The sequence below is a fragment of the Hirundo rustica genome, chromosome 4 (genome assembly GCF_015227805.2).
Source record: "Hirundo rustica isolate bHirRus1 chromosome 4, bHirRus1.pri.v3, whole genome shotgun sequence".
Taxonomy (NCBI): domain Eukaryota; kingdom Metazoa; phylum Chordata; class Aves; order Passeriformes; family Hirundinidae; genus Hirundo; species Hirundo rustica.
Window position 1 is genome coordinate 501,285 of NC_053453.1, and position 14,826 is coordinate 516,110.

At 63.5% G+C, this 14,826-nt stretch overlaps 1 protein-coding gene across 1 annotated transcript; it reads right to left on the bottom strand.

The window, feature by feature from the left end:
• Nucleotides 1–591: 591 nt before the first annotated feature.
• Nucleotides 592–12,690, bottom strand: LMF2 (lipase maturation factor 2; the record flags this gene model as incomplete). Its single annotated transcript, XM_040061428.2, has 10 exons — nucleotides 592–912; nucleotides 1,471–1,579; nucleotides 1,905–2,016; nucleotides 6,763–6,931; nucleotides 7,726–7,908; nucleotides 8,379–8,475; nucleotides 9,297–9,402; nucleotides 9,868–10,002; nucleotides 10,731–10,869; nucleotides 12,415–12,690. Coding segments are annotated over 10 exons (1,647 nt in total), but the record flags the coding sequence as incomplete, so codon positions are not given.
• Between the last annotated feature and the right edge of the window lie 2,136 nt (nucleotides 12,691–14,826).

Below are 14,826 nucleotides of genomic sequence, written 5' to 3' on the forward strand. Positions count from 1 at the left end.
CCCCCAAGGTGTCCCTGGGCATCGGGGCAGGGTCCCCAAGGTGTCCCCGGGCACTGGGACACAGTCCCCTGACACCAGGAAGGGCTCCCCAAGACACGGGGACACGTCCCCAGGCAGCCCCAAACCATGGGGAGGGGTCCCCACAGTCAGCAGGGAGATGTCCCCAAGCCCCTGGCTCATGTCCCCACAGTCAGCAGGGAGATGTCCCCAAGCCCTGGGGAGATGTCCCCAGTCAGCAGGGAGATGTCCCCAAACCCTGGGGACTGTCCCCACAGTCAGCAGGGAGATGTCCCCAAGCCCTGGGGAGATGTCCCCAAGCCCTGGCTCGCGTCCCCAGTCAGTAGGGAGATGTCCCCAAGCCCTGGGGAGATGTCCCCAAGCCCTGGCTCACGTCCCCACAGTCAGCAGGGAGATGTCCCCAAGCCCTGTCTCATGTCCCCACAGTCAGCAGGGAGATGTCCCCAAGCCCTGGGGAGATGTCCCCAAGCCCTGGCTCGCGTCCCCACCCCGCACGGCGCTGAAGGCACTGCCACCCCCACCCTGGGCACCGACCCGGGCGCTCCCTCGCTGGCTTTTTTGGGGTGGGGGGAGCTACTTCCTCCTCTTATTGCCGTGCCTGCCCTCGGGCCGTGTCCCCTCTGCCGTGCCCCGTGCCCCCTCGGTGCCCCGTGCCCCCTCGGTGCCCCGTGCCCCCTCGCGCTCGCCCCGCTCCCGGGGCGCTTTGTGGCGGCCGGGGGCCGATGCCCCCCGCGCTCTCCGGGCCAGGGCCCGCAGCAGCCCCGCGCCGGCGGCCGCCAGGTAAAGGGACCAGAGCAGCACGGGGCCCGAGCAGGGCTGGCACAGCCGGCGCAGCCGGGACAGCAGCCGCGGCAGGACGGCGTCGCCTCGGCGCCGCGGAGCCGGGGGCTTGTCCTGGGGGGACAGCGGGGAAACGGCCGTTGGGGCCGGAGGAAAAAGGGTCAGGGGCTGGAAAAAGGGTGTGGGAATGGGGTCGGGGTGAGGGAGGAGTCAGGGAGCCAAGGAAGCAGAGTTGGGGTCAGAAGAGGGGCTGAGAGAGAGAGAAAGAGGGTCAGGGTCTGGGGAGAGGGAGGGAAGGGGGCTCAGGGACTGAAAATAGGGGTTGAGGGTGAGGGAAGAGGGTGAAAAAAGCAGCTCAGGGAGGGGAAAGGGATTGGGGCAGAGGAAAAAGGGTCAGGGGTTGGAAAAGGGGTGTGGGAATGGGGTCAGGATAAGGGAAGGGGGCTCAGGGGCTGAAAAAGGGGGTGAGGGTGAGGGAAAGGGGTCAGAGAGTGAAGAAAGGGGCTCAGGGAGGGGATCAAGGGGAAGGAAGAGAGGGCAAAGGAATAGGGACGGGGAGGGAGCTGGGGGCGAGGGAAGGGACATCGGGAGCACATCGGGGGGCTCAGGGCTGTGGAGGGATGGGGGTCAGGCCCCAGGGAGGGTCTCAGGCCCCAGGCAGGGGTCACCCACCTTGAGGCCGTGCTGGCTGAGCAGGGACTCCAGCGTGGGGTGTCCCAGGGACACGGCGGGGAAGAACTCCTGCACGTGCTGCCGCCGCCACCACGGCGCCGCGCCCGGGCTGGGGGCACACGGGGCTCAGGTGACCCCAAATCCCCCCCGAGGCCGGGCTGGGGGCTCAGGTGACCCCAAATCCCCTCCCGAGGCCGGGCTGGGGGCTCAGGTGACCCCAAATCCACCCCCGAGGCCGGGCTGGGGGCTCAGGTGACCCCAAATCCCCCCCCGAGGCTGGGCTGGGGGCTCAGGTGACCCCAAATCCCCCCCCGAGGCCGGGCTGGGGGCTCAGGTGACCCCAAATCCCCCCCCGAGGCCGGGCTGGGGGCTCAGGTGACCCCAAATCCTCCCCCAGGCCGGGCTGGGGGCTCAGGTGACCCCTCCCCGCTCACCTGCCCTCGTTGGGGGCCGTGAACCAGTACTTGTAGAGCTGGGCCCGCACGAAGGTGGGCGGGCGGGCGTGGAACGGGTACCGGGACTCATCCGTCTGCACCAGGCGGATCACTGCGGGACAGGGTGTGTCAGAGCCCGGGGACTGAGAAACACAGCCAGGGACAGAGAAATGCAGAGAGGGGACAGAGAAACACAGCCAGGGGACAGAGAAACACAGCCCGGGGACAGAGAAACACAGCCCAGGGACAGAGAAACACAGCCAGGGACAGAGAAACACAGCCCGGGGACAGAGAAACACAGCCCGGGGACAGAGAAACACAGCCCGGGGACAGAGAAACACAGCCCGGGGGACAGAGAAACACAGCCCGGGGACAGAGAAACACAGCCCAGGGGACAGAGAAACACAGCCCAGGGGACAGAGAAACACAGCCCGGGGACAGAGAAACACAGCGAGGGGACAGAGAAACACAGCCCGGGGACAGAGAAACACAGCCAGGGGACAGAGAAACACAGCCAGGGACAGAGAAACACAGCCAGGGACAGAGAAACACAGCCCGGGGACAGAGAAACACAGCCCGGGGACAGAGAAACACAGCCAGGGACAGAGAAACACAGCCCGGGGACAGAGAAACACAGCCAGGGACAGAGAAACACAGCCCGGGGACAGAGAAACACAGCCCGGGGACAGAGAAACACAGCCAGGGACAGAGAAACACAGCCAGGGACAGAGAAACACAGCCCGGGGGACAGAGAAACACAGCGAGGGGACAGAGAAACACAGCGAGGGACAGAGAAACACAGCGAGGGACAGAGAAACACAGCCCGGGGACAGAGAAACACAGCCAGGGGACAGAGAAACACAGCCAGGGGACAGAGAAACACAGCCCGGGGACAGAGAAACACAGCCCGGGGACAGAGAAACACAGCCAGGGACAGAGAAACACAGCCCGGGGACAGAGAAACACAGCCAGGGACAGAGAAACACAGCCCGGGGACAGAGAAACACAGCCAGGGACAGAGAAACACAGCCAGGGACAGAGAAACACAGCCCGGGGACAGAGAAACACAGCCCGGGGACAGAGAAACACAGCCCGGGGACAGAGAAACACAGCCAGGGACAGAGAAACACAGCCAGGGACAGAGAAACACAGCCCGGGGACAGAGAAACACAGCCTGGGGACAGAGAAACACAGCCAGGGGACAGAGAAACACAGCCCGGGGACAGAGAAACACAGCCCAGGGACAGAGAAACACAGCCCAGGGGACAGAGAAACACAGCCCAGGGGACAGAGAAACACAGCCCGGGGACAGAGAAACACAGCCCGGGGACAGAGAAACACAGCCAGGGGACAGAGAAACACAGCCAGGGACAGAGAAACACAGCCAGGGACAGAGAAACACAGCCCGGGGACAGAGAAACACAGCCCGGGGACAGAGAAACACAGCCAGGGACAGAGAAACACAGCCCGGGGACAGAGAAACACAGCCAGGGACAGAGAAACACAGCCCGGGGACAGAGAAACACAGCCCGGGGACAGAGAAACACAGCCAGGGACAGAGAAACACAGCCAGGGACAGAGAAACACAGCCCGGGGGACAGAGAAACACAGCGAGGGGACAGAGAAACACAGCGAGGGACAGAGAAACACAGCGAGGGACAGAGAAACACAGCCCGGGGACAGAGAAACACAGCCAGGGGACAGAGAAACACAGCCCGGGGACAGAGAAACACAGCCCGGGGACAGAGAAACACAGCCCGGGGACAGAGAAACACAGCCCGGGGACAGAGAAACACAGCCCGGGGACAGAGAAACACAGCCAGGGACAGAGAAACACAGCCCGGGGACAGAGAAACACAGCCAGGGACAGAGAAACACAGCCCGGGGACAGAGAAACACAGCCAGGGACAGAGAAACACAGCCCGGGGGACAGAGAAACACAGCCCGGGGGACAGAGAAACACAGCGAGGGACAGAGAAACACAGCCCGGGGGACAGAGAAACACAGCGAGGGACAGAGAAACACAGCCCAGGGGACAGAGAAACACAGCGAGGGACAGAGAAACACAGCCAGGGGACAGAGAAACAGCCAGGGGACAGAGAAACAGCCAGGGACAGAGAAACAGCCAGGGACAGAGAAACACAGCCCGGGGACAGAGAAACACAGCCCGGGGACAGAGAAACACAGCCAGGGACAGAGAAACACAGCCCGGGGACAGAGAAACACAGCCCGGGGACAGAGAAACACAGCCCGGGGACAGAGAAACACAGCCCGGGACAGAGAAACACAGCCCGGGGACAGAGAAACACAGCCCGGGGACAGAGAAACACAGCCAGGGACAGAGAAACACAGCCCGGGGACAGAGAAACACAGCCAGGGACAGAGAAACACAGCCAGGGACAGAGAAACACAGCCCGGGACAGAGAAACACAGCCCGGGGACAGAGAAACACAGCCAGGGACAGAGAAACACAGCCCAGGGACAGAGAAACACAGCCCGGGGACAGAGAAACACAGCCCGGGGACAGAGAAACACAGCCCGGGGACAGAGAAACACAGCCCGGGGACAGAGAAACACAGCCCGGGGACAGAGAAACACAGCCCGGGGACAGAGAAACACAGCCCGGGGACAGAGAAACACAGCGAGGGACAGAGAAACACAGCCCGGGGACAGAGAAACACAGCCAGGGACAGAGAAACACAGCCAGGGACAGAGAAACACAGCCCGGGGACAGAGAAACACAGCCAGGGACAGAGAAACACAGCCAGGGACAGAGAAACACAGCCAGGGACAGAGAAACACAGCCCAGGGGACAGAGAAACACAGCGAGGGACAGAGAAACACAGCCCGGGGACAGAGAAACACAGCCAGGGACAGAGAAACACAGCGAGGGGACAGAGAAACACAGCGAGGGACAGAGAAACACAGCCCGGGGACAGAGAAACACAGCGAGGGACAGAGAAACACAGCCCGGGGACAGAGAAACACAGCCCGGGGGACAGAGAAACACAGCCCGGGGACTGAGAAACACAGCCCGGGGACAGAGAAACACAGCCAGGGGACAGAGAAACACAGCCAGGGACAGAGAAACACAGCCAGGGACAGAGAAACACAGCGAGGGACAGAGAAACACAGCCCGGGGGACAGAGAAACACAGCCAGGGACAGAGAAACACAGCCCGGGGACAGAGAAACACAGCCCGGGGACAGAGAAACACAGCCAGGGGACAGAGAAACACAGCCAGGGACAGAGAAACACAGCCCAGGGGACAGAGAAACACAGCCAGGGACAGAGAAACACAGCCCAGGGGACAGAGAAACACAGCCCGGGGACAGAGAAACACAGCCAGGGGACAGAGAAACAGTGAGGCCACAGCGAAGTGCAGCCGGGGGACAGAGAAACACAGCCCAGGACAGCCCCAGGGCTGTGGAAACACCCCAAACCCAGCAGGGGACACCCCCAGGGCCATGGGAGCACCAAACCCAAACACAGACACCCCAGAATGCTGCAGGGGACACCCCAAACCCACGGCGGTGCCGATGTTGGGGGGATACTCGCACGCCCCGTGTCTCTGTGTCCTTTGTGTCCCCCAGCCCCATGTCCCCCAGCCCCATGTCCCCATGTCCCTCAGCCCCATGTCCCCATGTCCCTCAGCCCGTATCCCCATGTTCCTGTGTCCCCATGGCCCCCCAGCTCCATGTCCCTCAGCCCCGTGTCCACCAGACCTGTGTCCCCGTCCCCCATGTCCCCATGTCCCTCAGCCCTATGTCCCCGTGTCCCCATGTCCCCCAGCCTCGTGTCCCATGTCCCCCAGCTCCGTGTCCCCACGTCCCTCAGCCCCATGTCCCATAGCCCTGTGTCCCCATGTCCCAGTGTCCCACATCCCCCAGCCCCATATCCTTGTGTCCCCCAGCTCTGTGTCCCCATGTCCCTCAGCCCCACGTCCCCATGTCCCGTGTTCCCGAGCCCTGTGTCCCCCAGACCCATTTCCCCGTGTCCCCACATCCCCCAGCCCCACGTCCCTCAGCCCTGTGTCCCCATGTCCCCCACATCCCCATGTCCCCACATCCCCCAGCCCCATGTCCTTGTGTCCCCCAGCCCCGTGTCCCTGTGTCCCCATGTCCTCACATCCCCCAGCCCTGTGTCCCCCAGCCCCGTGTCCCCACGTCCCCCAGCCCCATGTCCTTGTGTCCCCCAGCCCCATGTCCCCGTGTCCCCACGTCCCCATGTCCCCGTGTCCCCCAGCCCCACGTCCCCGTGTCCCCCAGCCCCACGTCCCCGTGTCCCCCATCCCCGTGTCCCCCAGCCCCGTGTCCCCATGTCCCCCAGCCCCGTGTCCCTGTGTCCCCATGTCCCCCAGCTCCGTGTCCCCGTGTCCCCCAGCCCCATGTCCCCGTGTCCCCCAGCCGTGTGTCCCCCAGCCCCATGTCCTTGTGTCCCCCAGCCCCATGTCCCCCAGCCCCGTGTCCCCACGCCCCGTGTCCCCCAGCCCCATGTCCCCGTGTCCCCACATCCCCCAGCCCCGTGTCCCCGTGTCCCCCAGCCCTGTGTCCCCCATGTCCCTGTGTCCCCCAGCCCCGTGTCCCTGTGTCCCCATGTCCCCCAGCCCCACGTCCCCATGTCCCTGTGTCCCCCAGCCCCACGTCCCCGTGTCCCCATGTCCCCCAGCCCCACGTCCCCATGTCCCCGTGTCCCCCAGCCCCATGTCCCCATGTCCCCCAGCCCCGTGTCCCCCAGCCCCATGTCCCCATGTCCCTGTGTCCCCCATGTCCCCATGCCCCCCAGCTCCGTGTCCCCATGTCCCCATGTCCCCGTGTCCCCCTGCCCCACGCCCCCCAGCCGCGTCCCCGCGTCGCACCGTCGCGCTGTCCCTGCAGCAGGCGCAGCACCAGGGCGCTGAACCAGGGGCTGCCCTGGTGCGGTGCCAGCGCCGCGAACCAGAGCTGCCAGTCCAGGCGGGGCTGGTGCGGGGCCACCACGGCCGGCGCCGCGCTCACGTTGCCGGGCTTGTACATGAACTCGATCTCCTGCGGGAGCGGCGACGGCTGGCACGGGAACGGGGCACGGCACAAACCCTGCCGAGCTCCGCGTGGCGCCGGCTTGGAACGGCCCTTCCCACCAAAATCCGGGATTCTGGGGCAGGACGGCTCCAGAACCCGATCCAACCAAGGGCCCAGAGTCACCTCAGCTACAGGAAAACCTTCCCACCCAAAATCCCAGGATTCTGGGGCAGGACAGCTCCAGAACCCGATCCAACCAAGGGCCCAGTCACCTCAGACACAGGAAAACACCTTCCCACCCAAAATCCCGGATTCTGGGGCAGGACAGCTCCAGAACCCGATCCAACCAGGAGCCCAGAGTCACCTCAGCCACAGGAAAACCTCACCCCAAATCCCGGATTCTGGGGCAGGACATCCCCAGAACCTGACCCACCCAAGAGCCTCACCCTGCCCTGGCAGGAGGAGCTCCAGGGGCAATTCCTCGGCAGGAAAAACCGAGCCTTGGGAGAGGCCCGGGCTCGCTGGGCTCAGACCGCGTTCCCAGCCCCGAGGCCACGTTCCCATCCCACCCCACACCGCCCGGCTGTGTCCACCCCATCTCTCACCATCCAGCTGTGCCCAGCTGTGCCCACCCACCATCCAGCTGTGCCCATCTCACCCCTCACTGTCCAGCTGTGCCCAGCTGTGCCCATCCCTGCCCAGCTGAGCCCAGCTGTGCCCGCCCCTCACTGCCCAGCCGTGCCCACCCCTCACCGTCCAGCTGTGCCCAGCCGTGCCCACCCCTCACCGTCCAGCTGTGCCCGCCCGTGCCCACCCCTCACCGTCCAGCTGTGCCCGTCGTAGCTGCCCTCCAGGATGACCTCGGGCCGCCCGCCCACGCCGGTCATCCTGCGGAAGAGCCCGTAGGAGCTGACCACCTGGAAACGCTCCACGGCCCCGAAGAGCCGGTGGATGCCGGGCCACAGCTTCCCGTTGGACTCGTGCTCGATGTACGTGAAGGGCACCTGGGGGGCACAGGGGGCTCTGGGATACCCGGGGGGGGCTCTGGGATATCCTCGGGGGGGCTCTGGCGGGCTCTGAGATAACCTGGGGGAGCTCTGGGATACCCTGGGGGGGCTCTGAGACACCCTGGGGGGGCTCTGGGATACCCTGGGGGGGCTCTGTGGTGGCCTGGGGGGGCTCAGGGGGTCTCTGGGACACCCTGGGGGGGCTCAGGGGGGCTCTGAGACACCCTGGGGGGGCTCTGGGACACCCTGGGGGGGCTCTGAGAGACCCTGGGGGGGCTCTGCGATGCCCTGGGGGGGTTCGGGGGGGGCTCCATGACACCCTGGGGGGCTCAGGGAAGCTCCATGACACCCTGGGGGGCTCCGTGACACCCTGGGGGGCTCAGGGGGGCTCCGTGACACCCTGGGGGGCTCCGTGACACCCTGGGGGGCCCAGGGGTCCCCGGGCGCCCCGCGGCCCCCCGCCTCACCAGGCTGACGGCGAACAGGCTGACGGTGGCCGTGGCCATCACGGCCCACTGCAGGGTGGCCCAGAGCTTCCAGAAGCATCCGCGGACGCAGGCGCAGCTGGGGGGGGGGATGAGGGGGCAGAGGGGCTCAGCCCCCCAAGTTTGGGGGTTCAACCCCCCCAGACCGGGTCTGACGGCTCCAACCCCGGAGAGGGGGCGGCCCTTGGCGGCTCCCAGAGTGGGACCGGTGTCACCCCACGGCACTGGGGGGTCCCCAGGGTCACCCCACATCCCTCGGGGACACCCCACACCCCTGGGGACACTCCAGTGTCACCCCACATCCCTGGGGGGTCCCCCGTGTCACCCTCACCCCTGGGGACACCCCATGCCCCTGGGGACACCCCAGTGTCACCCCACACCCCTCGGGGACACCCCACACCCCTAGGGACACCCCTCACCCCTGTGTCACCCCACACCCTAGGGAACCCCAGTGTTCTCCCCACACCCCTCGGGGACACCCCACACCCTGGGGACACCCCACACCCCTCAGGGACACCCCTAGGGACACCCCACACCCTGGGGACACCCCAGTGTCACCCCATACCCCAGTGTCACCCCATACCCCAGTGTCACCCCACACCCTGGGGACACCCCTGGGACACCCCTGAGGACACCCCACACCCCTGGGGACACCCCACACCCCTCTGGGACACCCCAGTGTCACCCCACGCCCTGGGGACACCCCGTGCCCCCCACGCCCCTGTGTCACCCCACACCCCCCGGGGACACCCCAGTGTCACCCCATACCCCAGTGTCACCCCACGCCCCGAGGACACCCTGGGCACTCCCCATGCCCTGAGGACACCCCGTGCCCCCCACGCTCTTGGGGACCCCCCGCGCCCCCCACACCCCGGGGACCCCCCGCGCCCCCCGGCGCACCGGTAGGCGGCGGCCAGGCTCTCCCAGGACAGCGAGAGGAACGCCAGCCCCACCAGCGGCAGCGTCACGGCGCGCAGCCACGCGCTGAACTCGTGGTACGTGAACGCTGCGGGGAGAGAGCCACGGGCACAGCGTGGGGCCGGGGGCTCCGTGCCCCACGGGGAGGGGGCTCTGCCCCCCCACCCCGCCTGTTCGGAGCTTTTTAAAGCCTTTTGGTTCCTAACACCGAGTCAGACCCTTTAGCTGCTGTACAGCGTTAGGAGCGGGTTTTGCCTTCTCTCACAGGTGTAACATAAACAAATCCTTTGGTTTTGGTTCCCTGTCCTTTGTTTGAGCATTTCTGACCTGAAAACAACTGTAACTGACGGCTGCTCTGGCCACTGGGCTGGGAGGTGAAAACTCCAGACCCACAAATGGATAAAAAGTCAGAACTAAGCAGGCAGAGGGGCTCTGGCCTTGGCTCAGCCTTGTGCTGAGGAACCCTCTGCCCTGAGGAATCTCTCGTGTCCGTGTGGTTGCTCTGTGTCCCCACCACAGTGCCCCCCACACACGCCCCCAGCCCCACACGTACCCACTCGGGACTCCAGCACCTTCCTGTCCCAGTCCAGCTCCAGGCCGAAGCAGCGCACGGTCCAGTAGAGCAGCAGGCCGTAGGTGCCGAGCTCCAGCAGCGTGGCCAGCAGCCAGCCCGCGCTGGGGGGCCAGCCTGGGGCGGGGAGGGGGCTCAGAGCCGGCCCCAGGGGCTGGGACCACCCCCCCCCGACGGCCCCGGGGGCACCCAGGGGTGCGTCCTCATCCCCAGCTAAAACCAGGGACGCCGCAGGGAAGGGCCCGGGAGCAGCGGGGCCGCGCTGGGGTGCGGGATTGCGAGGGGTGGGAGACCCCTGGGAGGGGGGACAGGGACCCCAGGATGGACGGGGCCTGACACGGGGTCATTTGTCCTTCGTTAATTCCCCGATTGCTGACGGGAAGGAAATCCTCCTCCTCCTCCTCCTGGCTCGGAGGCATTGGAGCTCCAGGGAGGATTCAGGGAATGCTGGAATGGTTTGGGTTAAAGGGAGCCCAGAGCCCCCCAGTGCCACCCGTGCCATGGCAGGGACACCTCCCACTGTCCCCAAGCCAGCCCCAGTGTCCAGCCTGGCCTGGGGCACTGCCAGGGATCCAGGGGATGATCCACAGCTGCTCTGGCAATCCCAGCCCAGGCAGCAATTCCTGATTCCCAAGCTCCCATCCAGCGCTGCCCTCTGGCACTGGGAGCCATTCCCTGTGTCCTGTCCCTCCATTCCCTGTCCCCAGCCCCTCTGCAGCTCCAGGACGGGGTTGGGGCACCCTGGGGACGCTGGCAGGGGTCCCTGCAGCCCCCCCCCGACCACGGGACTGAAGCTCCCCGATCCTCAGCACCCCCCCGGGGCGGGGGGCTCCCGGGGGTCTCACCGGCGCCGTGCCTGCGGCGGGGCCGGCCCAGCCAGCGCCCCACGTGCTCCTCGTCCAGCAGGGAGAAGGCCAGCACGATGGTCAGCGCGTTGAAGAAGTTGTAGTTGCCCGTGAGGATGATGAGGACCTGCAGCAGGACCTGGGGGGCGGGGGGGGCACAGGGAGGCTTGGGCACCCCAAAAGCAGTGTGGGCACCCCCCAAAAGCAGCTCGGGCACTCCCAGACCAGCCAAAGCAGTGTGGGCACCCCCAAACCCATGTGGGCACCCCCAAACCCAGCAGCACCAGTGTGGGCACCCCCAAACCAGCCAAACCAGTGTGGGCACCAGTGTGGGCACCCCCTGAACCAGTGTGAGCACCCCTCAAATCAGCACCACCAGTGTGGGCACCCCCCAAACCAGTGTGGACACCCCCAAACCCAGCAGCACCAGTGTGGGCACCCCCCAAAGCAGCACCACCAATGTGAACACCCCAAAAGCAGTGTGGGCACCCCCCAAACCAGTGTGGGCACCCCCAAAGCAGCAGCACCAGTGTGAGCACCCCAAAAGCAGTGTGGGCACCCCCCAAACCCGCGTGGGCACCCCAAAAGCAGTGTGGGCACCCCCAAACCAGTGTGGGCACCCCCCAAAGCAGCAGCACCAGTGTGGGCACCCCAAAAGCAGTGTGGACACCAGTGTGGGCACCCCCTGAACCAGTGTGAGCACCCCCAAAACCAGTGTGGGCACCCCCAAATCAGCACCACCAATGTGAACACCCCAAAAGCAGTGTGGGCACCCCCAAACCAGCCAAACCAGTGTGGGCACCTCACTCCCCAGTGCCCACAGCGAGGAGCTGAGCCCAGCTCTGGGGAGACCCCCATGGGAACCCCTCAAGCCCAATGGGGGGCACAAAGGGAGTCCAGAGGGGGTCACAGGGGTGGGGGGCAGATGACACAGCACCCCCAGAGCGAGGAGCCCACCCCAGCCCCATGGGAACCCCTGTGGTACAATGTGGGGCACAAAAGGACCCATGGGATCACAGGGGGCAAGGGACACCCAGCACCTGCAGCCCCCCCCCAGAGCGAGCAGCCCACCCCAGCCCCACGGGAACCCCCCAAGCACAATGTGGGGCACAAAGGGAGTCCAGAGGGGGTCACAGGGATGGGGGACAGATGACACAGCACCCCCAGAGCAAGCAGCCCACCCCAGCCCCAGGGGAACCCCCCTGGCACAATGGGGGGCACAAAGGGGTCAAGGAGGCAGATGACACAGGACCCCCAGAGTGAGGAGCCCACCCCAGCCCCATGGGGAACCCCCCTGGCACAACGTGGGGGCACAAAAGGGGTCAGGGAGCTGGGGGGCAGATGACACAGCACCCCCAGAATGATGAGCCCACCCCAGCCCCACGGGAACCCCCCTGGCACAATGTGGGGCACAAAGGGGGTCCAGAGGGGGTCACAGGGATGGGGGACAGATGACACAGCACCCCCAGAATGATGAGCCCACCCCAGCCCCACGGGAATCCCCCTGGCACAATGTGGGGCACAAAGGTGGGCAAGGAGCTGGGGGACAGATGACACAGCACCCCCAGAATGATGAGCCCAGCCCCACGGGAACCCCCCTGGCACAAGGTGGGGGCACAACCAGCCCGATGGCCACACGGGACACCGGGCGCACCCAGGGGTGTCCCTGCAGCCCCCCGCCCACCTGGCAGTAGAAGGCGAAGAGGCGCAGGCGGCGCAGGGGCGCGAAGAAGAGCGGGGGCACGGCCACCTCGATGACGTAGGTGGCCACCACGCTGAGCTTCTGCAGCCACACGGGCAGCTGGTGCGCCAGCCAGGCGCCCGGCGTGGGCAGGCACTGGCTCTCGTAGTGGTAGGTGAGAGCTGCGAGACGGCGGATGTTTATCTCCCGAGAAAGAAATATGGGACCCCGGCTCCTGGGATAACGGAGACCGCCCACCCCCACGGGCTGGGGCGAGGGGAGAAGCGTCCCGGGGTGAAAACGGGGTTAAATTCGGCGCTGTCGCAGGGCTGGGGGATACAGGGGGGGATTTCCCTGATCTATTTCCTGACAATTCCATGGAATTCCAGGATAATGCAGATTTTCCCCATCACGGAATAGAATCATGGCCAAGTAGGGAAAAGCGTCCCGGGGTAAAAATCAAATTCAGCGGTGTCACAGGGCAGGGGGATACAGGGGGGGATTTTCCTGATCTATTTCCTGATAATTCCATGGAATTCCAGGATAATGGAGATTTTCTTTTTTGTTTTCATGGAATAGAATCATGGCTAAGTAGGGAACCTGGTGTAAAAACGGGGTTAAATTCAGCGGTGCCTCAGGGCTGGGGGATTTTCCTGATCTGCTTCCCAAAAAAAACCCTGGAATTCCAGGATAATGCAGATTTTCTTTTTTGTTTTCATGGAATAGACTCATGGCTAAATAAGGAAGAGCGTCCCGGGGTAAAAACGGGGTTAAATTCAGCGGTGCCTCAGGGCTGGGCGATTTTCCTGATCTGCTTCCTAAAAAAACACCTGGAATTCCAGGATAATAAAGATTTTAATTTTCATGGAATAGAATCATGGCTAAGTAGGGAAAAGCTTCCTGGGGTAAAAACGGGGTTAAATTCAGCGGTGCCTCAGGGCTGGGCGATTTTCCTGATCTGCTTCCTAAAAAAACACCTGGAATTCCAGGATAATGCAGATTTTCATTTTCATGGAATAGAATCAGGGCTACGTAGGGAAAAGCGTCCCGGGGTAAAAATCAAATTCAGCGGTGCTCAGGGCTGGGGGACACAGGGGGGCATTTCCCTGATCTATTCCCTGATAATTCCATGGAATTCCAGGATAATCCAGATTTTCTCCATCGTGAAAAAAGAAGGGCTAAGCAGGGAAAAGCTTCCTGGGGTAAAAATGGGGTTAAATTCAGCGGTGCCTCAGGGCTGAGGGTTTTCCTGATCTATGTCCTGACAATTCCATGGAATTCCAGGACAATGCAGATTTTCTTTTTCATTTTCATGGAATAGACTCATGGCTAAATAAGGAAAAGGATAAAAATGGGCTTAAATTCAGCGGTGCCTCAGGGCTGGGTGACACAGGGGTGTTTCACGGGGGGATTTCCCTGATCTGCTTCCCAACAATCCCCTGGAATTCCAGGATAATGGAGATTTTCATTTTCATGGAATACAATCATGGCTAAGTAGGGAAAAGCGTAAAAATTTTTACCCAGGGTAAAAATGGGGTTAAATTCAGCAGTGCCTCAGGGCTGGGGGACACAGGGGGGGATTTTCCTGATCTATTTCCTGACAATTCCGTGGAATTCCCGGATAATGCAGATTTCCTTTTTCCTTTTCATGGAATAGAATCAGGGCTAAGTAGGGAACCTGGTGTAAAAATGGGGTTAAATTCAGCGGTGCCTCAGGGATGGGGGACACAGGGGGGGATTTCCCTAATCTGCTTCCCAAAAAAACCCAGGAATTCCAGGATAATGGAGATTTTAATTTTCATGGAAAAGAATCAGGGCTAAGGAGGGAAAAGCTTCCTGGGGTAAAAACGGGGTTAAATTCAGCGGTGCCTCAGGGCTGGGGGATTTTCCTGATCTGCTTCCCAACAATCCCCTGGAATTCCAGGATAATGCAGATTTTCCCCATCACGGAAATGAATCAGAGCTAAGCAGGGAAAAGCTTCCCAGTGAAAAAACGTTAAATTCAGCGGTGCCTCAGGGCTGGGGGACACAGGGGTGTTTCACGGGGGGATTTCCCTGATCTGCTTCCCAACAATCCTCCGGAATTCCAGGCTAAGGCAGATTTTCCCCATCGTGAAAAAGAACCGGGGCTGGGCAGGGAGAAGTTTCCTTGCAGGAAAATCCAAATGAAACGGCGCCTCAGAGCTGGGGTGGGCTCGGGGGGCTGGAAGGTGGGCTTGCCAGAGCCGAATTCCTGAAAATTCACTGGAACCGCAGGCAGGAACCCCCCAAACCTCAACCCCCAAACCTGCACCAACACCTGTGAGCCCCGACACCTGAACCCCCAAAGCTGCACCTCTCACCTGTGAGCCCCAACACCTGAACCCCCAAACCTGCACCAACACCTGAACCCCCAAACCTGCACCCCTCACCTGC